Here is a 22402-nt window from a genome sequence, read left to right as displayed (position 1 = left end):
TGACGCAACCATGGCCAGCGAACAGAACGCTCCCGCAGCCGGAAAGCTCTGGGGAGGCCGCTTCACCGGCGGCCAGGACCCGATCATGACCCAGTACAACGAGTCCATCTACTTCGACCGCGTCTTCTACTCGCAAGACATCCGCGGCAGCATTGCCTACGCGCGCGCCAACAAGAACAACAAGCTCCTGACCGAGCACGAGTTCTCCGAAATCGAGCGGGGCTTCAAGCAGATCCTCCAGGAATGGCAGGACAACACCTTCAAGATCCAGCCGGGCGTGGACGAGGACATCCACACCGCGAACGAGAGGCGGCTGGGCGAGATCATCGGCAAGGACATCGCGGGCAAGCTGCACACGGGCCGCAGCAGGAACGACCAGGTCGCGACGGATATGCGCCTGTGGCTGCGCGACCAGCTGGACACCCTCGAGGGCTACCTCGTCGACTTCCTGAAGGTCATCGCCGCCCGTGCTGAGAAGGACATTGAGCACGTCATGCCTGGCTACACCCACCTGCAGCGCGCGCAGCCCATCCGATGGAGCCATTGGATGCTCATGTACGGCTCGTTCTTCGCATCTGATCTGCAGAGGCTGCGTGAGCTCAAGGCCCGCGTGAACAAGTCGCCACTGGGCTGCGGTGCGCTCGCGGGCAACCCGTTCAACATCGACCGTGAGGCGATCGCAAAGGAGCTCGGTTTCGACGGTCTCATCATGAACTCCATGGCCGGGGTGTCGGACCGTGACTTCGTCGTCGAGACCCTTCAGTGGGGTTCAACCCTTATGATGCACTTCTCCCGCTGGGCGGAGGACCTGATCATCTATTCGTCCGGCGAGTTCGCCTTCGTCAAGCTCGCGGACGCATACTCGACCGGCTCCTCGCTGATGCCTCAGAAGAAGAACCCCGACTCCCTCGAGCTGATCCGCGGCAAAGCCGGCCGCGCCTTCGGCCACATGACCGGCCTCATGATGAGCGTCAAGGGCATTCCCTCGACCTACAACAAAGACCTGCAGGAGTCCGTGGAGCCGCTGCTGGACCACGTTAAAACCGTCGGCGACAGCACGCAGATTGCGACGGGCGTGCTGAGCACGCTGGCGATCCAGCCGGACGCCATGCTGCGCTCGCTGACGCCGGACATGCTCGCGACGGACCTGGCGGACTACCTCGTGCGCAAGGGCGTGCCCTTCCGCGAGACCCACCACATCTCCGGGCAGTGCGTCGCGCTCGCGGAGAAGGAGAACACGCCCATGGACAAGCTGTCGTTCGAGCAGCTGCAGGGCATTGATGCGCGGTTCGAGAAGGACGTGCTGGGCGTCTTCGACTACCAGAAGTCTGTCGAGATGCGCTCTGCGAAGGGAGGTACGAGCAAGAGCGCCGTCATGGAGCAGATCGAGGCGGTCAAGAAGGCTCTTGCTGGCCAGTAAGTGAGTAAATGCCAGTGGTGAAACGGGCAGCACTATAAGATATCCATAATTTCTCGAAAGCATGTAAAAACATCGAATCGCGTTCCCAGCGCCTTGAAGCGCATGTTGCTCCAAACCGATTGCACTCAAGTCCACCGAGAATGTCCCCTCCCCTCGTGAAAGCCCTCAATCACCCCTTCGCGGGCTCTCAGATTGAGAACACAAATGCTGAAGCAACCTCCATCACTCACACCTCACGACTCAGTCCTGCCAAGGCATAGCAGAGAGAGCTGAATAAGCTTCCCACAAAAGATCTACAAAACGCACCTGTAAGCCCTCCCAATCCGAGAAGCTCGCATCCCATCAGCCCAGTAGCTCCCGGGAATAATCGTCGCCATACCGACAACATCAACTCAAGCTTCGCAAATCGCCCGAAGCCCCAACCATTGGGACCAAGCGATCGTTGACTCCCATCATCCGGATCGCGCACTACGGCCATCGTTGAGACGTCTCGGCTCCTCGCCGAGATCCATCGCATCAGATCTGTCTGTTGAACAATTACGTCCAGCAATGACACTATCCAGACTCCGGAGTTGCGAGCGGACGTCGTCGCTCGGCGCGTCGACCCTGAAGCCCGCGTCCAGCCGAGCAGAGCAGGCCTCTCTTTCGAAAGGTCCAAGCGAGAGGCTTCAAGCCAGCCAGATCAGATCAGATCACGGGCCAACACGAGGAAACCATTGGGACCGGCCAGCCCGACACCGCAACCGCAGACTGCGGTCGCGCGTTCGAGCTCTTTCCACAACATCACATCACTCACACGAGAAGAAAAAAAAATTTGTCCTCGCGTATTCGCACAATCGCCTAACGCGATCCTTCGCTCCAGGTCGTGGAAGTTCCAGCCCACAGCCAAGTATGTAGGAGGGTCCCGGGGCGTGCAGTGCAGGGGCGGGCGGAGGCTCCGCCAGCGCCCGCGCATAGACATTCCTACTTCGGGCAGAGGGCGTATGGTAGGCAGGAGACTACTCTACTCTAGATCCCCTACCCTAGTCTTAAAAAATCACAGGCCCGCGAACTCAGACACACAGTACAGAACAGTACAGCAGTAGACTCTGCCAACTCTATCCCGAGAGGAAATAGGCGCCCGCCGACGACGCCGGCAACAGCAGACCCCGACGAGTCGTGCAGGAGCCGGGCACAGGCTTCGCGGGACGCAGGAAACTTTCCCCCATCCGTCTGTCTGCCTTTCGTCCTGCGTTTCTGCTTGTCCCAAGTGCCGGCTTGTCAGGGCCGTCGCGGGGATCTAGATCTCAGGCCGCCGTCGGGGCGCCGTGGGGAGGGCTGGGTTGGCCGGGAGGTCGGGAGGTGGACTGCGTGTGTGGGTTGGGAAATAATCGTGTATATGGGCTGGACGGAAAGACGTCGGTTGGTTTGGCAGAGGTAACAGATCGAGGTGGGAGCGCAAGATCGAGGGGACGGATCTCGCCTGAGCGGCTACGTGGGTGAGGGGTGGAGGACGCCGAAGAGGCCGAGTTGTGGTTGCGCATACTCGAAGCGACTACTGCGACGGTTGCCGTGGTATAATACATAGCCGCGTTGCAGTTCGCGCGCGCGAGCGGAAGAGTCAGGCGCGAGGGACGTTACTTGGGTGGATTGCGCGAGCGCGGATCTCACTCTACGCGCGACGATGCGCGACAATATTGCCCTTAGGGTTGCCTTCTTTTGCGTTTGCGTGTGTAGAGCGTGCCGTGCAGATCACCGCATCGAGATCTGAGGTCGGAATCTGTGACTTCGCGACGTGACTACTCGATATCTACTGTAGGCGCTGGGTCCATGGGCACGAGAGCGCCTACCTATCTGCTACCTCTTTAAGGTTTGTCGACGCGGCACGGGAATGATGAATATATGAGGGCATCGAGGGCATGTAACGTCAGTTTATTAGAAGGGTTCCGCGTAACGAGCGCGGCTATTCCGTTTCTCTTGAAGGCTTGATCGAAGTTGATCGAAGTTGGTACGCAGAGTAGGGCTTGATCAATTCGAAGACCAAGATGAATGAGGTCGATATAAGCGAGCCGTGTAGCGGGCTCGTGAAGTTCCTGCCCCGAGTCGACGGACGTCGGTCTCGACTGCCTCAACGTGCGAGCATTGGCCCATGTCTCCTGCAGTGCCGCTCAGGCGCGATCGGAGAACACAAGCGAGCGCGTGAGCGGATGGTCAAGAACCGCTGTGCAGGGGCGACAAAGGATCACTGCGTCGCTCTCCACAATCCGGTGGTGGTCAGTGATGTGGTCGCGAGGGAGAAGAGCAGCTATAGACAAGCGCGCACACAGCGGCGCTGCGGCAGACGCTCTTGAGCAGAACAGACCCCACGTGCCGGTGCTAGGGCCGGACGCAAGGCGTGATTCAGGTGTGCGCTTGCTCCGATGATGACATCTAGTCTGGGGTTTTAGGAGATAGCAAAGCCCCGAAAATGATGCCGGAGAGACGGCGGCGGGACAGTGTAGTTGCGGGCTCCACTAGCCTAAGATACGACGAGGCGACGCGTCCACAATCCGAAACTTTCGGATTTCTGAGGAGTCAGACGGGGCTTCTTTCGAGCAGCGGTGGGGACTAATAGGTCCGAATGAAACGAAGCGATGTTGTGAGATGAGCGTAAGACATGGGCCGGAAGCCGAAGCGACACACCTGCCTGATGAAGTATGGTATCGTTTGTGTGTGGAAAGTCGTTACTAAGACGAGGCTCTGCTGCGGAGCTGGGTGCGGGCTCCCAAGTTGCAGAGCAAAGCTTGGTGGGCCGGCCGTGCTTGGGAGCGCGGCGACGGCGGGTGCGAAGGATTCGGAGGGTGTTTTGTCCTGGCGATCCAAAAGTTCAGCATGGGCGCATGGGTCTTCGTGATCGACGGTCCGAACAGGAAGGATTCTGGAAAACTTCTCTGCATTAGCGGCCAGACGGACCCGACGGCTCTAGTAGGAGTGGGGCGGCCTCTGCTGACGGACGAGTCATCATGATCACACCCAGCAAGCAAGCCTCGTCCGGCGGAGTCTTCTTCTCGCGTGCGGTGACGGGCGCGTGCTGACGGCGTGGTGCTGACAGTCGTGCTCCTTGGTTGAGATGAGCCTCAACGTTCCGGCTGCGAGCTCTTGCTGACTGAAAGGTCTCGCCAGCGGTGAAACGGTGGTCTCAATAATGGCATTGATGGCAAATACACGTGCGACACACAGCAGCGCATCACGAGGCCAGCAGCCCAGGGCGTCCCTGCAACGCGCAGAATGTTCGGCAGGGTGTGGAGCCAATACTTTTCCACTGCCGCCGCCTTCCCACTAGGGCCCGCCAGGGCGTCATTGCCCGCCGCGTCCGCGTAGGTAGGGCGCCGGGGTCGCAGCAGGAGGACAGATCGCCGATCGGACTGCTGGCGCGAGCCGCGCTCGGCATGCCGGCGGCGGCGAGACAAAGCGCGTCGGCAGGCAGGGCGCGGCTGCTGCGGCAGCGTCGGACAGAGGACGAGGCGACACACAAAGGGCGTGGCGGCGGCGAAGTGGCAGAGGAAATGAGCGGGCAGAGAGGCGCGTGGGTAGGGCAATGCGAGGCGAGAGGCCAGGCCAGGATGGGCGGGCAGGCTGGTGAGTGGCCTGCTGCGTTCTGCTGCGTCCTTCTGGAAGCAGAGCGCCCTGAGGTCAGCCAACAGCTGCGCGCCGGCGGGCGGGGCGCGGGCGGGCATGGCGTGTTCTTAGCGCGCTCCATGGACCCACCGCCGGTTTGAGACGGGCACGGCGCTGTGCCGGCGCGGCCGGCGGCGGGCGCGCGCGGCGTGCGATTGGCCGCGCGCCTTCTCGAACGGCGGGAGAAGATGGCGTTAGTCAATCAGCGACGACACCTCACCGCGCCCACCGCGCCCACCACGTCCGTCCCCCAGCGTCGCCCGGCGCCAGACACTCGCCCACTCGCCCACTGCCCGGCCGGTCTGCGTCTCTGCGTCTCTGGCCTGCCTCCCTGCCCGCCCCGCCGCACGCCGACTCCGCAGACCAGGCGCCGTTGGCGAGCGTCGCCGTGCGCGCTGCCTACGCCCTAGTTAAACACACCGTCGCTCGTTGCGTGCGCGCGCCTTCGCCCTGCTCCTGCCCGCCGCCCGCCCGCCCTGACCTTATTGCCGCCAGCGCCAGCGCCCCAGCGCCCGTCCTCACCTCGCCTGCTCCCCTACACCCTCCCACCGCCGCTGCGCCTGCGCCTGCAAGCCGCCTGCCCAAACCACCGGCTCGGCCTGCTCCTCGCGCCTGCGCCCTCTCCTCTTCCATTCCCACCCACCTCACCTCGTCTCGTCTCGCCCCCAAAAACACACCCCGTTCACACACGCACCCTCTCGCTGCGTGCGGATCCCACCGACCAGGCTCGCGCTGCTGCTGTCTCCCTAGCCGCCGCCTGTCTGTCTCAGCCCTGCCCGCCGACAAAGTCCCGCCCAGCGCATTCCTCGCCTTCGCACCCTGCAGCCGCCAGCACGCGTCAACACGGCGCAATCGGCCCTCCAGATCTCGCCCGCCCCTTCTGCTGCCTCTGCCTTCGGCCGTTCTCACCACCACCGACGCTTCGGCCATAATCTTAATTCGCCCTCCCACCCGGCTCCCGACCTGCCCACCTGCTCGCCTGCTCAGCACGCACCGGCAAATCCTGCCCTACTCTCCACCTGCATCCTCGTCGTCGTACACAGCGCTTCCTTGCCGCACCCACCACCCTTCTTCTTCTGCCGCAGCCCGCGCACCATACTCGTCGTTTCGCGTTGAGTCACCGTGCCTGAGCTCGCCGTGCGACTGCATTCCTCCGGTTGAGAGCGCACCGTCACCTGCCAGCCGCCCGACACCCACCAAACGCCCACCTCGACCCTGCATGGCTTGAGCCGCACAAGCAAACATCACGCCCGCCCTCGCCCGCAAGCAAGGTCGCACCCCACTCCACGTCATACAAGATAATATCGCCCTCCGCCTTCGCGACACTCGCGCAACAACTTCCGGTTTGAAGGCGGACGTACAAGTGAGACGGCAGTCGTGCCCGTCTCCCTCACCTCAAACTGGCTTCAGTACAGCTGCCCGCGCGAGCCGGAGTTAACCTCCAACGTCGCAAGGCCGCTTCCAGCAACGCCTGCAAACACACCTTCTGGAACGTTATGGTCACGCGGAAGCCCTCGTCGCAATCCACCACATCATCGACAAGCTCTTCCCGCTGCTCATCCATTTACCCTTGCTCCGCCTTGACTGACGGCTGGTCGGCCGACGAGGCGGACGAAATGTCGGCGGACGAGTCGAACTCGCCGTCACCGCCCTTGAGCGTAGCCATACCGAAAGCCGCTGGCGCACATGGGCCCCATTGCCCTCGGAGACCGAACCTGAGGGAGATCCTCGCCAACACCTCCCCTCCACCCTGGACGCTTGCGGCTTTTATGGCATACTTGTCGAGCAATCATTGTTTAGAAACACTCGAGTTCACCATGGATGCTGGTCGTTACAAGAAACACTATGCGAAGATGCTCTCGAAGGCCCAGGGCGAGGAAGGCCCGCCTGCCAAGGACAGAGAATACGTTCAGCTGTTGTGGACTCGCCTGATCGATGCGTATATCCAGCCAAACGGATCGAGGGAGGTCAATCTGCCTTCAGAAGTCAGGGATCCTATACTCAACATCAAGGTCGAAGACCTACCGCCCACACCTGAAAAGCTGGATCCAGCCGTTTCAAAAATCTACGAGCTCATGGAGGAGTCCGTTCTGGTTCCCTTCATCAACAGCTGTTACCCTCAGAGCGCAGCACCGACCGTCTCTTCAATGCCTGTGAATGTCTCCACAGATAGCCTCTCTGGTGGCAGCCATTCTCGCGGAGGCAGTGCTCCTCAGACATTCAAACGCCATGGTCGGAACGCTCGTAGTTCGCCTCCACCTCAAACAGCGGTCGAGCCTTACGCTCACACTTACGCTGCGCCCTCGACACTCAACCGAAAATCAGCACCATCAAGCCTCACTACAACACTGCACAAAGCCCGCTTCAGCATGCGTCTTTCGCCTACAACATCCGCTCCCGCACAATCTAATCCTCCAAATATCATTGCGCCCTTTGCATCCGCCACTTCTGGTACTTCCGACACGACTGTGAGCGCTTCTGGATCTGGTACTGCTCCGGGGATGACCGACGACAGCACCGGTACTCCCAGCCCTGTCAACGACAGCCCCATGACGCCGCCCACCAGTCCACCTGTTGGTGACATTGGTTCCCCAGCAAACAGTCCACGCACCAGCCGCGATAGCAACAACGTTTGGAAGAAGCTGGGCAGGTTGAGTGGGATGAAAGTTGGAAAGAAGAAGAGTTCGGCGGCCTTGAAAGAGGAACAACAATGACCTCATCTCAGGCCTTGATCACAAGGTTTGACGACCAAATCATTGTCTCTTTTATATTGGCATGCCACTCATTGCGCATCTTCGCTGTTATTATTCGCCGCCTTTAGCGATTGTTTGGCGCATATCAGGCGCATACGAGCCAAGTCTGGGAGAGGCTTGCCTTGGTGTTTATTGGGATGTGTCGGCCAGGGAAGGCTTAAATAAGGCACCGGTCAGGATGGGAGTTGTTGCTACTAACTTTTGTTGTGTTTTCCCTACTCTTAACGATGTGGACGTGAATGAGTCCTGCAAGGACCGGGATGCATGGGAACGAAACGATACTTTTGATACTCTTACAAACATTTCTATCCGCCATCATGGTGGAATTTATGACACGATATCTCCAGTTCCCAGTTTGCACATTTCACAGTGACCCTCGCCTGCGCCTCACATAGGAGTCCTGATTCTCGACCCAGGCCAGTTCGACTTCCATGCTACGCACTGCTCAATCGCCAGCGAAGATCTGCAGCCCTCGCCTCGCATCCGCATTCCCCAACTACAGCTGAACCCACCCCAATCCCCACCGCAACGCATCTACATCTACCCTAGGAACTACCTACACAATCCACCCAATCCCACCACCGCGCCCGCGCCACCGTCCCAAGACCGACAGCAAGCGAGACGCCCATCACGCGAAAATACAACCGAAGTCGTGGGTCCCTCAAAAAAGGGTCCGAATACGCTTTCGAAGGCACCCAACTCCACGGCCACCGGCAGCACCAGCAGCGTGTTTTGGCTTGCCACTAGGGGTTTAAGGTTGTTCAGACAGCAGGATGTCTCTCCCTCCTCGTCGGACCCTGTGGCGCGCGCGACCCAGCGTGTGAAGACGAGGCCCGCGCTTTTTACTTTGAGGGGCTGGCTGGTGATGGCGCGCGCGCGCGTTTGGTGATTGGGGCGGACGGAGCAGGTTCGTATCTTTGGTAGATTGGGGTGTGATAGCGCAGATCGTGTAGTGTAGTATCACTCCCGCAGACCGTTGATCAGACCGTGCTTTGCGCGCGCCTTGTCATTTCTGTGACAGGCGCGCACTGGAAGTAGCTATTGCACAGTCATTGCACAGGCACAAGCACGGCGCCCGGGCGGCCTCCGCGCACGCACGCACGCTTGCGTTGGTGGCTTTTGCAAGGCTCTTCACAAGAAAGCGGCCTCGCTCGCCGCCTGCCTTAGTACCGCGCTGCCGCACGCCTTGGACGAAAGGCTCCGCAGCTAGCGCTGCCGATCGCAGCTCGCGAATCGTCTGCCGCCAATGGACTGCGTGCGAGCGGCGCGCAGATCGCGCTTTGGAGAGCCGCGGGTGGACGCATCATCAGGCACCGCCGCACCGGCGCTGTCACCACCTCACCACCTCCCGCTCCGGCGCGGAAGCGACTCCACGCATGGCATGGCACACGCGACCGCTACGCTACCCTGGCACCGGCAGACCGGGCAGACGTGACTGCTCTGTCGCGGCCTCGCAGATCCCTCTCTGCGTCCAGGCATCCTGAAGCACTCCGCCCGCCGCCGTCTCCTGCTCTGCGCAATCGAGCGATGCTTGCCCCATCGACGTCTACTGCTGCTTGCTCTCGCGGCACTGGCTGAAACCCAAGTGCCGCCGCTTGCCCGCCTGAGGGCTAACCCAACTCCACCGCACGCTTTATCCGCCTGCCTTGCGTCGCCGAGCGACCTCACCTCGTCCGCCATGCCCTTTGGGCGCCTGAGTCCCGTCAGCGAAACGGACAGCGAGAGCCTGCACTCCAGCCGCAACCCGTCCGTCGACCTGCGGCCCAAACCCCTCAACTTCTCCCGCCCCAAGCCCCAGGACATCCCGTCGTCGCGCAACCTCAACCGCGATGGCACCTACGCGGCCTCCACCTCGTCCTCATCCAGCAACGCCGGCGGCAGCATCCGCGGCGTAGGCGCCGCCCACGACCTGCCCGACGAGCCTCGCTTCTCCCTCGACTCCGACCGCGACAGCCTCGCGCCCTCCACCCACTCCGCCGGCTCAGAATTAGTCTGGGACCCCGAGACCGGCGAGCTGCGCTCCAAACGCACCCTCCCCCGCCGCGGCAGCGACTACGACGCGCAGCGCTACACAGCCAGCGGCCCACCAGCAGCGTCGTCGTCGACGACGACCCCGCGCCGCCCTCCCAGCAGCCGCGCCGACCACCCGCTCATCGCCGAGCTGCCCGGCGACGCGCCCCCCGCCCACGCCGTCGCGCAGCAGCGCCTCGAAGCGCAGACGCAGCGCCCAGCCCTCTCGCCCAAACCCTCCAGCACAACGCTCCCGGACCCGCAGCCGCGCATCGAAAAGCGCATCTCGCTCGACCAGCAGTCCGAGCGCCTCAGCATTTCCTCGTCCCTCGAAGCCGCGCGCACCAACACCAATGGCGGGGGCGGGGCGACGGCGGGCTGGGAAGATATGCGGAGTCATCACACGGCTTCTGAGCTGGGAGGAGGAGGAGGGGGAGGGGGAGGCGACGCGAGGACGTCGCAGGACGGCGGCTGCGGCGCGGACGTCAGCGCGCTGGGCGAGAAGAAGCTGGCGAAGCTGCGGAAGAAGGGCATCAACCCGCAGCTGTACTTGGAGATGAAGGCGGCGAGGGGCGGGAAGGGGAGGTTGGTGGGGCCGCTGGTGGGGAATACTTATTTGGGTTGATGATTGATGATTCTGGAAGGGTTCTGGGAGGGCAAGAGAGGTTGGAAGCAATGCGAGTGCAGGTTGCAATCGATGGTTGACACGGACTGCGCTGGGCCTGCTTTTGGGGGGGAATTGGGTGGAGATTTTTCTTTGGTCATCACGGTAGACACGAAGTGCACGATACATTTGTAATGAGCAATCTATAGAGACGCAAACTTTTTTTTTTTGGCACAGGATGTGGGCGAGGGAGCAGAGACGAGACGAGATCACTTTCAATAGACGACTATGCTTTTGAGATGAGCCGGCGTTTATACTTTGAAGATTGGCCTGGCGATGGCAGGCAATGATGTCTTGAGCACGCATCGTTGAGATTGTCAGAAAATGTTTGTATAATATATATTGCACAAAAGAGGACTTATCAACAAGTAGGCCGGCTGGCCCAATGGCAAGGCGCTTGACTACGAATCAAGAGATTGCAGGTTCGATCCCTGCGTCGGTCAATTTCTTTTGCCAACCTGGAGTATATTATCTTTTGCAGCCACTTCTGCTTTCATTCTTTGTTTTTGTTCTTTTTTTACCTCCAGTCGTCTGTAATCCTCGCTCGACAGGTATGTCGTTGTCTCATTGAGAGGTTTTGAACGGCGGAGTATCACGAACTTGGGTATCACTGCGAACGACGTAATATGCGTGTCTTTTCGAATAAGCAGATTGAGGCGTAGGAATATACGTATCGCTAGCATCAGGTATGTGGATAAACCCCTTCCGTGGTTGTACCTACTTCACTATCAGACGGGAACTCGAGCCCGTCTCCAGCGCCCCCGTTTGCAGATCCCAACCCGCCTCCACCAATTGATCCTGATACTTCGACACGAGCTCAGACGCAGATGCCATCGATCGCTCCAGCAAGCTCAACTCATCGCCCTCAGCTTCTTCACCATGCACCTGCCCGTGCGACCCCTCCGCCAGCGCCAGCGCATGCCACCACGCCGTTAGATGATCCAGCGGCGTAGCACCCTGCTTGAACGCAACATGCACGCTGACCTTCTGACTCACGCTCAGCGGGTCATACCACATCAGATATTTGCTGTTATCGAACGGCCTGAGCAACTTCGCCAGCGCCGCGCTCGGCACGCTCGTAGCTTTCGTCGCCGCGTGTGCAGGCCCTAGAGTTCGTAGAAACGAAGCCAGCGACGCGCCCAGCTCGCAGAATCCCAGCGCTCCGCCCGCCGAGCTACGCAGCACGCCTGGCTGCTCGAAGATGTGCTCTTCCCGCGAGACTTCCGTAGGTGTGGGAACGTGGCCGCGCCGCAGGTGGTGGTAGACGAGGTTCGCGCGCTGGCGGTTGAGCGTCCGCATGCTGACGGCGCGGACGGCGCGGCGGTTGGTCTCGAGATGTACCGAGAGAAGCACGATGAGAGTCGTCCAGGTCGCGAGCGGCGACGTGACGTACTGCACGACGAGGCTGCCGACGAGCATGCCCAGGAGCGAGATGACGGTCTCCTGGCTGGAGTCCTTCGCGTTCAGCTCGCCCAGGTTGCCCCAGCGGGCGAAGTGCGCGCTGAGACTGGCTTTCGCGGAACCCGCGGCGACGCCGCAGAGGGCGCGCAGGACGCTGCTGAAGCTGAGGACGAGGACGCGGAGGGGTTTGGGGAAGGCGGGGGACAGGCAGTCGAGGACGAAGGCGAGGTCGTTGAGGATGTCGGCCAGCAGGCGGTACATTTTGCACTCGGGCTCGAGGGAGGTGCCGAAGCGGTGGGCGAAGAGGATTGTTGCGATGCGGCCGGCGGATTCTTGGATGATGGAGAGGATGAGGGCGGCGGTTGGTGAGGCGGAGGAGTCGCCTACCCCGACGCTGGAGAGGACGGCGCGGGAGGAGAGGAGGCCAGCGATGCTGCTGGAGAATGCTTGGAGGGAGTCCTTGGATGTTTGTCAGTCGAGTGACGGTCTATGCGGGTCGTGTTCTCATACATAAACCTGATATCTTGCCAGATGTCAGTCAAGACAATCGATAGGAGCATTACTTTCTCGTGTGGACATCTACTCACTCCAAATAGTCATCTGTCACACTGTGGGGGTATCCTGCGGGCAGAAACACGTCTAGTAGTCTTTGCCAGACTGGTTTCGTCTGCGTTGGAAGAATGACATCGACTCGACCGACACCTTCCTTGGAGCCGGCGGTCTGCACGTATGTCGCCGTGACATTTCCTGCTTCGTCACATTCGACAATCTCGCACTCTTTTGCAACCATCGCAACTGCTCAATGCAGGTTGGAAGTTGTGGCACAGTATCGCCCTTCAGGCTGTTCAATGAGGTGCCCCGCGGGTCGACCTCACCTCTTGGCGCGATCCTGCCGCCTTCTCGCGTAACACAAGCGTGTATGCACAACCATTGCTAGATCTTGCATACAAGAGCTTTAAAACGCGGTAAATCTGCTCGACACTTAACGATGTCATCCTCAACCATATCTTACACGTCTGCCCAGCTCACGGTATGCGCCAGCGACGCCAGTTCTACGCGATAGCCCGCGTTGGCGAGCGCTATCGAACGATAGCTGCAATTCACAGCCAGTGGTTGATGGAGCTTTCAGCGGTGCGGCAATACCTTGTCACATTGAAGATCCTGAGGGCGCCTCGCAACTTTCCTGCAATCCGACGAGAGTTGAAACTTGCCGCATCCAAGCCGGCGGACTTCTGGAATCCATGCAGTAGAGGCGATCGATCTGAATGGGTGAGTGCGATATCCCTTCCTTGCTTGCTATCCAATGTTACCAGTATTTTGTTTTGTGATTGATCCAGATTTGATTGCCTGGAAAATAAGACAGCACATCTCCCCCAATCCTCGATCCAGATAGCTAGTTTTTGACAGCTCTGATGAATATCTAACAGGGCATCGATTTCCCTTTCATGACCACAGCCCTACTTCTCGGAAGTGACGTCCGACCTCCATCCCACGCGCTCTCGCCCGCCCACCCGCTACCCATTGACACACCACCCGACCAAATCCAGAACGGCGACGGCATCTCCATCTTCGACATAACAGAGATCGGCCGCCCGCGCTACGCCATGATGCGATGCGTCGCAAAACGGCCTTGCGACCGTCATGACGGATTGTGTCACAGCCGGAGCATCATGAACGCGAGCGACTACATCCGGAGGTACCGGGCCGAAGATGAAATTTACGACGACGCCAATGACCATTCCGATGGCCCTGGCTGCTCCAATCATGGACCTGCTCTTGGCAACCCCGTGGCCGAGCACTTCCCGGACGAGGTGCGTGAGTTGGATGCGTTCCCGCTCGTCCGCTGCTGCGATTTGGATAGCGTCTGACCGCAAGGTGGTGGATTCGGGGCCGTGAGCTTGCCTTTTGACGGCGAGGGTACAGCCAGTAAGCGAGTTTCTGAAGAGTTTCACGGCTCTAATCGCCACATCCCTCGTTCGAAAATTGAATCGCTGGGCAAATTGATTGGGAACGGGGTCAAATCGGGCGGTCTCTCCTGGCTCGAAGAGGTTGAAGGTGAACCAGGCTTCCCAGAGGCGTTGCATGCATACGTTCTTGCCTCTCCTGAGGATTTGAGAGATGAGCATTTGTGCACGTTACTAGAGCGAGCACACAGAGGCTGTACTACAGTCGACCTCAGCCCTTTCTGCAACCTCTCGCTAGATAAAGTTGTCACAATCGTGAATGAGTTGTCGGATGACCCAAACCAGAAGCTACGCTTGACCTTGCCAGATCTGGAAGATGTCACGGGTGGGGGTCTTCAACGGTTGATCGCCAGCGATAGCATTGCTGAGCTATCCGTTGGGAAACACGACACTATCGATCTCAATGACATCGTCAGCACCATCGATGGCACCGGTATTACAAGCCTCACCACGCCCGAGCTATACTCTCGCAGATTTGTGAGCAGCAACGACTCCAACCAAACAAGAGTCCTATCAGCCCAAGGCATCCGGCCCAAACTATAGAACCCTCCGCTCCCGGCGCTCCCACACCCCAAACAGTTCCCTCTCACGCAGCTCGTATACTTCAATCTTCCGGAATCAGCGGAAACAAGCGCCACGATCACGCCACGTATTGAGAACGACGGACTACGGTGGTCCGAAGTGCTGGGAAATAATGACATCAACGACCGCCCCTCTGCCAACAATTAATGTCTCCATTTGAGCGATAGTTTCCTCACAGCCGATGAAGGCGTTGCGGCCTTCCCCATGTTCTTATCCATTCTCGCGGAGCCTTACGCGATGAGTCCCGATTGGGAGAGAGGATGGGCCATTATGCAAATGGCAGAGCGCGTGTCATTGAAGGTAAGCACATCACTCCGCCTCCAATCGCTCCAACTGTTGCTCCTGCGCATCAGCATCCACGGACACATCTTGGGTCTCACGCTAGTATCCGTTCTGCTAGAACACAAAAATAGTGGTGTTCGGAACAAGCACTGCTAAAACCCTTCGCTGGCCGCTCACATCGCTGCGCGGCTTTGCAACCACTCCAACCTATACTCTGCTAACTTATCCCAGGACGACCTCGCCGTCCACCCCCTCCCCGGCGAACTCTGCGCCTTCGCCGCCCGAACCAGCCAAATGTCGCCTGGCCCTTTCATGCCAACCGCACCCCTAACGCAAGGCAAATGGACCATCGTCGTCTGCCACGGAATCATCGAGCGCAGGGACCCCATGCTCACGAAGCTCCGCTACAGTTCGCCAGCCTCGATGCGGAGGGCAACACTCTGGTTCTCGACGCCGCGTGCTTCCTTCGGAAATGCATGCGGGAGAGCGAAGAGCATGAGGTCGAAGCGTGCTTGAAGAGGTGGGAGAGTGAGGTAGACGCACTGAGGCAGTGGGCGTACACGGAGCGGAGCGCTTATGCTGCTGAAGCTGTTAGGTCCGCTTCTGAGAGACACGGTGAGATGCAGCTTGGACTATGCGGCGTTGCGGAAGTGGATGAGGCTTTCAGGGCGCTGCGCGAGAATGGAAGGATTGTTGCAGTGGCGCCTCAGGCTGCTTGATGCGTCGCTATTGAAGCGATCAATGGGAAGGTGACTAACTCTACAGCGTCCACCCTACTGGGATCTTGATAGATACAGTTAAATCGACTGGTCAATAGGGTAGTGTCGGGTATACTACTCGCGAATCCGTACGCGCGGATGATCACGCAAGGGGTTCCGGATAAGTTGTATTCACACTTCACGCCGCGTTTCTGCGGACCGTTGCTTCGAAGTCACAATCCAGAATTCCTAAGGATCGGCGCATTGCTCCTCCAATGCGATTTCGTCAAAGCTGCACATTTTCACATCACTCAGCCGCTGGTAGCCTCGGGGCAGAAAGGACCGAGATCCAGGGGCTGCCCTGGTGGAGGGCGAGGTGATGGGGCGATCTCACCAAAGTAGAGAGCCTTTGAGTCTACTAGCGAGAGCAAATCGTGGCCTGTGAATGGCCGAAAGCTAGAGCTTCTGGCGAAAGCTGTCAATCGCCGACCAGTAGGATCACCGCCCATGCGGCGATCAGTCAAAGGATTCGCAACGAGCGAAACGCCATCTCCCCCACCTCGTACACAAGCGAGGCGTCCAAGCGCACCGCGCAAGCATTGACGGTTGCGGTGTGAAGATCTCCTGCGACCAGAGCCCACCGCGCCCCTCGCCGCTGGACATGACACGGCGTCCGATGGAGACGATTGCGAACATCGGAGCAGGCCATGGGGCTGGACGAAACGGCGGGAACGGCGCAGAACGGTGGAGGGTCAGGAGACTTGCGCGGCTGCGGGCGCCCCACGGGGTAGTAAGCCTGCTGATTTGCTGCAGAGGCAGAGGCGCACACGCAGGGTCACGTGCATAGCTCGGCTGGCGCCGCAGAGTGAGGGATGGGGCGGCTCACGCGTCTGTCTGGCCCGGATCTGGCTGTGCTGCAAGCCACCGCCGCCGGGCGAAATGCGGCCTCTTTGCCGTTGGTCGAGGGTCTTGGGTCGAGGCCGCGACGCTGCGCCAGGGCTCGGCGGGACTATGTACTCTCTGCGGCGGACGCTGGTGTCGCCGAGCAGTGCGCTCGAGTTGCCAGCTGCTGCCGTTCGAGGCAGATTAATATTGCACCGCGGCTCACACGCGTGCTCTGGCAATACCTAGGTAATAAGCACGGCGGCAGACACGCGGTGCGGCCGCGCGCACTGGACACAGCGCAGCCCCCACGCGACCGGCCAGCGTCTGCAGCAGAAAAAGGCTCAGCCGAATTGCGGAGAGCGCGACGTCAGCGGCCCAGGAGCAGCAGGAACAAGCGGCCGATGCGTGGGCTAAGTTTGTCTAAGTCTGTCGATACTCCAGCGCTCGCCTGTCTGGCGACGCGCGCCCCGGTACTTTCCACCCGTCCGCAAATCAGCGGCCTCGCCGCGCTTTGCCTTTGCCTGCCCCAGCTCCTCGACCGCCGCCCGCGACTCGGGGTCTGCAGAGCCCGCGATGTGAAGGCCTTCCCGCCTCGTGGTGGACCCACCCGGCCGGCCGCCTTTGCCTCCGCCTTCTCTGCTTGATATCGTCTGTTCTCGCCGCTGTCCGCCCGCCTGCACACCACACCATCCGCGGCCCTGCGCCGACATCCTGGATTCGAACCACCGCCGACAACACATCGAATACCGCAGAGCCGGCCTGGCTTGATCGGAGGGGACTCTGCCGACAGCGACGCTGGTGAGGCATGGCGTGGTCGCGAAGGCCGCCTAGGACAATTGGAGGGTGAACTGCGCACAACTATCGGGGGCCGCCGGCCGCCCGCATACTGTTACACTGGGCATGGCGGGCATGAACTTGGACCACAATGATTTCCAGGGCCGAGCAGCGCCTGTGCTGGCGGTCAGCATTGCGCTGGCCGTCCTATCCACCGTCTTTGTCCTTCTGCGCATGCTGTCCCGTGGCGCAATCGTCAAGAAGATCGCGCTGGATGACTACTTCATGGTGCTCGCGTGGATCATCGCATTCGGCATGACGATGGCAGTGATCTGGGGCACACGCTACGGACTCGGACGACACGAAGAAAACATACCTCCGGAATGGGCGTCGACGCTCAAAAAATCCAACTACGCCTTCAGCGTGCTTTACAACCCTGCCCTCATGATGTCAAAGACATCAATCCTGATATTCTACCTCACACTTTCCAAGAGCAACCACACGTTTCGGTGGGCGACAATTGCGACACTTTTTGTGGTCAACGCTGGCGGCTTCGCGTTGACTATGCTCAATATCTGGCAATGCACGCCCGTCAACGCCGTCTTTCAAACGCCAATTCCCGATTCAGCCAGTTGCACCGATATCGTCACCATCTATTTATCATCAGCACCTCTCAACATCATCACCGATCTGGCCATTCTATTTTTACCTATGCCTATTCTCACGAGCATGCGCCTGCCGAAGAAACAGAAAATCATTCTTATAATCACCTTCAGCTTTGGTATCTTTGTCGCCGCCGTCGATGTGGTACGCATTGCGTACTTGCAGTCTGCGGCAGAAACACGCATCGCCAACATACACAATAATCTGAACGAGGACAACAACCTTACCTCGGAGAACACGGACTTTGCTTGGTACGCTTCCTTGAGTTTCATGTGGTCCGTGATCGAAGTCAACATCGGTATCATGTGCGCATGCGTACCTGCTCTCAAGCCGTTGGCTTCGAGGTTTTTGCCACGCATGCTTCGCGACGCAGGAGATGTCACCGAAAAAGACTCGTCCATCTCGGCTCCAAGGTACACTTACAACTCCGAGATGGCCAACGCACACCGCGTTCCGTCCATTGTCGAGACGCCGCCTTCAGCAAATGAGAGCCATGCAGAACCACACGAAGACGAAGGGCCGATGGGTATGATGGACTTTTTGACGACGCCTGATATGAACGGCGCGAACGGCGCAAGACTGGACCGCACGACAACAATGCTCACCAACACAACGCGGAACACGAGGCCAGATTCGCCCACCTTTTTCGATTTTGTGAACCTCAACCAGAAGAAGAGTATGGTACAAATGACGAGTCGCGACTCAGTCTTCCCATTCGCCATGGTATCGCTTCTCTTCTTTATCTGGGGTTTCGAGTACGGCTTGCTTGATGTGCTCAACCAACAATTCCAGAGCGTCGCTCGGATGTCGCCTGGACAGACATCGAGCATTCACAGCGCATACTTCGCTGGTTACCTCATCGGACCTTGGCTTGTGGGACGTTGGGTTCTCGAGCACTGGGGTTTCAAGGCATGCTATTCCGTCGGTCTGAGCATATACGCTTGCGGAACTCTCATCTTCTGGCCATCGGCCGTACTAACATCTTACCCGGCTTATCTGATCACGAACATTTTCGTCGGTTTCGGCCTGTCGATCTTGGAGGTTTCGGCGAACCCTTTCATCGCACTCTGCGGTCCGCCGCAGTACGCCGAAATGCGGCTGTTGCTCAGTCAGGCTATCCAGGCCGTTGGCACTGTCATTGCGCCTTTGATCGCCAAGAAGGCGTTCTTCGAGACGTACTTTGATGCTCCCTCCCTGGTGGACACGCAGTACGCGTATCTTGGTATTGCGCTCTTCACGGTCCTGCTGGCTGTAGTCTACCACTACGTGCCACTCCCCGAAGCCACCAACGCCGAGCTGGAGGATGCAGCGGAGCGCATGGACGGCGCAAACAAGGCCCAAATCCGCTCAATCCCCGTCATCTGGATCATTCTGGGCCTCGGAGCATTCAGCCAATTCTGCTATGTCGGCGCGCAAGAAGTCAACGGCACGACCTTCGACGAGTACCTCGCGGCCGTCGTCGGCACAGACTGGAGCGCATCCAACTACCTGGCCGTCGCGCACACCTGCTTCGCCGTCTCGCGCTTCCTCGCCGCGGGGCTGACCCTCCTCGTCCGCCCCCGCTACCTCATCCTGATCTTCTTCCTCGGCGCCATCCTCTTCCAGGCCCTCTCCATGCACCTCACGGGCCGCGCCGGCCTCGCCATGCTCCTCATGGTCTTCTGCATGGAGGGCCCGCTGTTCCCGCTCATCTTCGCGCTGGCCATCCGCGGCATGGGCAAGCACACGCGCTTCGCCAGCGTCGTCGTCACGTCCGCCATCTCCGGCGGCGCCGTCTTCTCGCCCATCAGCAGCCACATCGTCAACGAGGGGCGGGGGCCGCAGTTCGCCGTCATCGTCGCCGTCGTCGTCTTCGCGGCGGGCACGGTCATGCCGATCGTCTTCAGCTCCGTCGGCAAGATTCGCCGCGTCGTCGATCCGATGTCGTGGTCTGAGGCGGCCAGCGACGGCCGGCCCAGCTCGACGAGCAGCGTGGCCAGCCGCGCGCTGAGCATCGTCATGATGGGCAAGCGGCCTAGCAAGGAGAATGGCGCGGTGGAGTTTAGGGAGCGAAGCAGCAATGGAGGAGGGCAGACGTGAAGGGATCGTTCATGGCACGCACAAGGGCGTTTTTTGGGAGGTTCTCTGGTTTTTGAATTCTCTTTTTCTTTTGGGACGGGTCTTTTGATTTCACATGATACCAATGGGTTGCTCTTACGAATTTTTGGAAGGCGGAGAGAGGGAGAGAGAGGCTTGTTACATTTCGCAGCTTTCCGCGAACAGCACGGCGCCGGGCTTGGGGGAAGGGAAAAAGAGAATTTTGGGACGGCATGCCTGCATGATACGATTTTGTCTGGTCTGGAGGATGATTGTCCACATTGTACATATGTATGTCAGCGGAACGAACGAATGTATATTTCGCATGAACTGAATCCACCGATCCCGAGCCACGGACTGTGCGGTCCTCTTCAGTGAGCTTGTTCACGCGGCCCCGCGTCGGCTTGAGCAGGATCCTCGCCACGGACCCGCCGTTGGCCAGACGTGCAGTTCCCCCTTGGTGCGATCATGCAATATTAATGCGGCCTGCTTACGTGAAGCGCATAGAGTTTCGAACATTGGATCGCGGAGAACGACTTGCTAAGAGCCGTAACACAGCGGTGGAGAGTCTGCCGCAAAGCCCCGCACTGCTGGTGGGTGAGACGGACGAAAGCGCTTCCAAATGGCCCTTAACTCCGAGCCTGAGCTTCCCGCTGCTAGGTAGGTAGCTGTAACGTCATGCGTGAACATTGATGGGCGGGCTGTCGTGAACGCGGCAATGTGATGTGGCGGATATAAGGGGAGGTTCGAACGCCTTTCCGCTTCTTCACATTGTTGCTCTTGGACTCCAACAGCATCTCATTTACTTCGAAAACAATCTGCCAAAACTCATAATGGACAAAGTACAGCAGGTCATCGGCAAGGTCACCGGCCAGAGCAAGCTGCCCACGGCCAAGCTCGGCAAGAATGGACCGCAGGTCAACAGGTTGGGCTATGGTACTATGGGACTGGTGAGTTGAGGGTTTTGTGAGTTCTTGGAAAAATGGCTGGTCGCTGACATTGGGATGCAGAGTGCTTTCTATGGCACTGCGAAGCCGGATGCCGAGCGTTTCAAGGTGCTCGACAAAGTCTACGAGGAGGGCGACCTTTTCTGGGACACTGCCGACATGTACCAGGACAGTGAGGATCTTCTCGGTGAGTTGTCTCAACATCTGATAGCAATGCGAGGAGAGGCCTGCTAACACCCCACCCCAAGGCAAATGGTTCAAGCAAAACCCCGGCAAGCGCGAGCACATCTTCCTCGCGACCAAGTTCGCGAACGCGATGCGCGAGGACGGCAGCCGCTACGTCGACAGCAGCCCCGAGTACTGCCGCAGCGCGTGCGAGCGCTCGCTGCGCCGCCTGGGCGTCGACGTCATCGACCTCTACTACTGCCACCGCGTCGACCAGGTCACCCCGATCGAGAAGACAATGGGTGAGATGAAGAAGCTCAAGCAGGAGGGCAAGATCAAGTACATCGGCCTGTCGGAGATCAGCTCCGAGACGCTGCGCCGTGCGTGCAAGGTCGAGCATGTGGATGCTGTTCAGATTGAGTATGTTTTATGTCCGGTCGTGAAACTTGAAGGATGAGACGCTGACGCGCTTCGCTCCACACAGGTACTCCCCCTTCAGCCTCGACATCGAGTCCGAGCAGATCGGCCTCCTCAAGACCGCGCGCGAGCTCGGCGTCGCCATCGTCGCCTACTCGCCCATCGGCCGCGGCATGCTGGGCGGGCAGATCAGGAGCCCGGACGACTTCGAGGAGGGCGACTTCCGCAAGTTCGCGCCGCGCTTCTCCGCCGAGAACTTCCCCAAGAACCTCAAGCTCGTCGACCAGATCACGGCGCTGGCGCAGAAGAAGAACTGCACGCCTAGCCAGCTGACGCTGGCCTGGATCCTGGCGCAGGGCGACGACTTCTTCCCCATCCCGGGCACGACGTCGATCCCGAGAGTCGAGGAGAACGTGGGCTCGCTGAAGATCAAGCTGAGCAAGGAGGAGGAGGCGGAGATCAGGAAGGCGTGCGAGGAGGCGGAGGATGCTGGGCACAGGTATCCGGAGGCGTTCGCTGGGTCGCTGTACGCTGACACTCCGCCGCTTTAGATGGGGTGTGAGATGTGACTGGCGAGGTCAGACAGAGGCCATTGCGGCCATGAGAAAATAATGGATAACGAAGAACAGTGATAATAAGGTCAGTAGCGCGTGATAGCTCGCAAAATGCGTACCGAATGCCTTCGAAGCAATGGCTATAGCCCATACTCCTATACGACGTGACTTTTCCCATCACACCTCATCACGCACGCCGTGGTGAACTTCGAGCAGAAAGACGAGATGAATGGCCATGGTACGCTCTCGTCCCGAGACAGCCGACCACCCAGCACGAGCCCCAACGCTGCACCACAGTCCCTTACCGTGGAACCACGAGCATTGCTCGCGGTCTCACAAAGACGCACCACGTGAATGTTTCCTCCGAGGCACCAAACAACAAACGTGCCGCACATAAGCTCAGAGCCAGGGCTCGCCTGGCTAGCGCGGGCTCGGCAGCAAGCGGACCCTGCAATCTCGCCTTCCAACGGCCGCCCAGATCTCCCAAACTTAGCAGTAGCCCATACCACCT

General features: G+C 59.5%; 7 protein-coding genes across 7 annotated transcripts; 6 read left to right on the top strand and 1 right to left on the bottom strand.

Moving 5' to 3' along the window:
- Positions 1 to 10: 10 nt before the first annotated feature.
- WHR41_04557 (uncharacterized protein) lies at positions 11 to 1420 on the top strand (the record flags this gene model as incomplete). Its single annotated transcript, XM_069373163.1, has 1 exon — positions 11 to 1420. The coding sequence occupies one exon, from the start codon at positions 11 to 13 to the stop codon at positions 1418 to 1420; it is 1410 nt and encodes a 469-aa protein (XP_069229826.1).
- Positions 1421 to 6552: 5132 nt separating this feature from the next.
- WHR41_04556 (uncharacterized protein) lies at positions 6553 to 7770 on the top strand (the record flags this gene model as incomplete). The annotated part of the gene is made up of 1 exon (XM_069373162.1): positions 6553 to 7770. One exon carries the CDS (start codon positions 6553 to 6555, stop codon positions 7768 to 7770), a length of 1218 nt encoding a protein of 405 aa, XP_069229825.1.
- Positions 7771 to 11200: 3430 nt separating this feature from the next.
- On the bottom strand, positions 11201 to 12674 carry WHR41_04555 (uncharacterized protein; the record flags this gene model as incomplete). The annotated part of the gene is made up of 3 exons (XM_069373161.1): positions 11201 to 12343; positions 12395 to 12407; positions 12472 to 12674. The coding sequence occupies 3 exons, from the start codon at positions 12672 to 12674 to the stop codon at positions 11201 to 11203; spliced, it is 1359 nt and encodes a 452-aa protein (XP_069229824.1).
- A 144-nt stretch (positions 12675 to 12818) lies between these two features.
- Positions 12819 to 14423, top strand: WHR41_04554 (uncharacterized protein). The gene is made up of 2 exons (XM_069373160.1): positions 12819 to 13153; positions 13312 to 14423. Exons 1-2 carry the CDS (start codon positions 12917 to 12919, stop codon positions 13750 to 13752), a joined length of 678 nt encoding a protein of 225 aa, XP_069229823.1. The 5' UTR covers positions 12819 to 12916; the 3' UTR covers positions 13753 to 14423.
- A 211-nt stretch (positions 14424 to 14634) lies between these two features.
- WHR41_04553 (uncharacterized protein) lies at positions 14635 to 15392 on the top strand (the record flags this gene model as incomplete). The annotated part of the gene is made up of 2 exons (XM_069373159.1): positions 14635 to 14730; positions 14944 to 15392. 2 exons carry the CDS (start codon positions 14635 to 14637, stop codon positions 15226 to 15228), a joined length of 381 nt encoding a protein of 126 aa, XP_069229822.1. The 3' UTR covers positions 15229 to 15392.
- A 1803-nt stretch (positions 15393 to 17195) lies between these two features.
- On the top strand, positions 17196 to 19811 carry WHR41_04552 (uncharacterized protein; the record flags this gene model as incomplete). Its single annotated transcript, XM_069373158.1, has 1 exon — positions 17196 to 19811. The coding sequence occupies one exon, from the start codon at positions 17196 to 17198 to the stop codon at positions 19809 to 19811; it is 2616 nt and encodes an 871-aa protein (XP_069229821.1).
- Positions 19812 to 20530: 719 nt separating this feature from the next.
- On the top strand, positions 20531 to 22028 carry WHR41_04551 (uncharacterized protein). Its single transcript, XM_069373157.1, has 4 exons — positions 20531 to 20758; positions 20819 to 20942; positions 21004 to 21340; positions 21405 to 22028. Exons 1-4 carry the CDS (start codon positions 20642 to 20644, stop codon positions 21886 to 21888), a joined length of 1062 nt encoding a protein of 353 aa, XP_069229820.1. The 5' UTR covers positions 20531 to 20641; the 3' UTR covers positions 21889 to 22028.
- Positions 22029 to 22402: the final 374 nt, after the last annotated feature.

Source organism: Cladosporium halotolerans, assembly GCF_011745625.1.
Source record: "Cladosporium halotolerans strain TM138-S3 chromosome Unknown Sca13, whole genome shotgun sequence".
Taxonomy (NCBI): domain Eukaryota; kingdom Fungi; phylum Ascomycota; class Dothideomycetes; order Cladosporiales; family Cladosporiaceae; genus Cladosporium; species Cladosporium halotolerans.
This window is presented reverse-complemented; position numbering and strand designations above follow the sequence as displayed.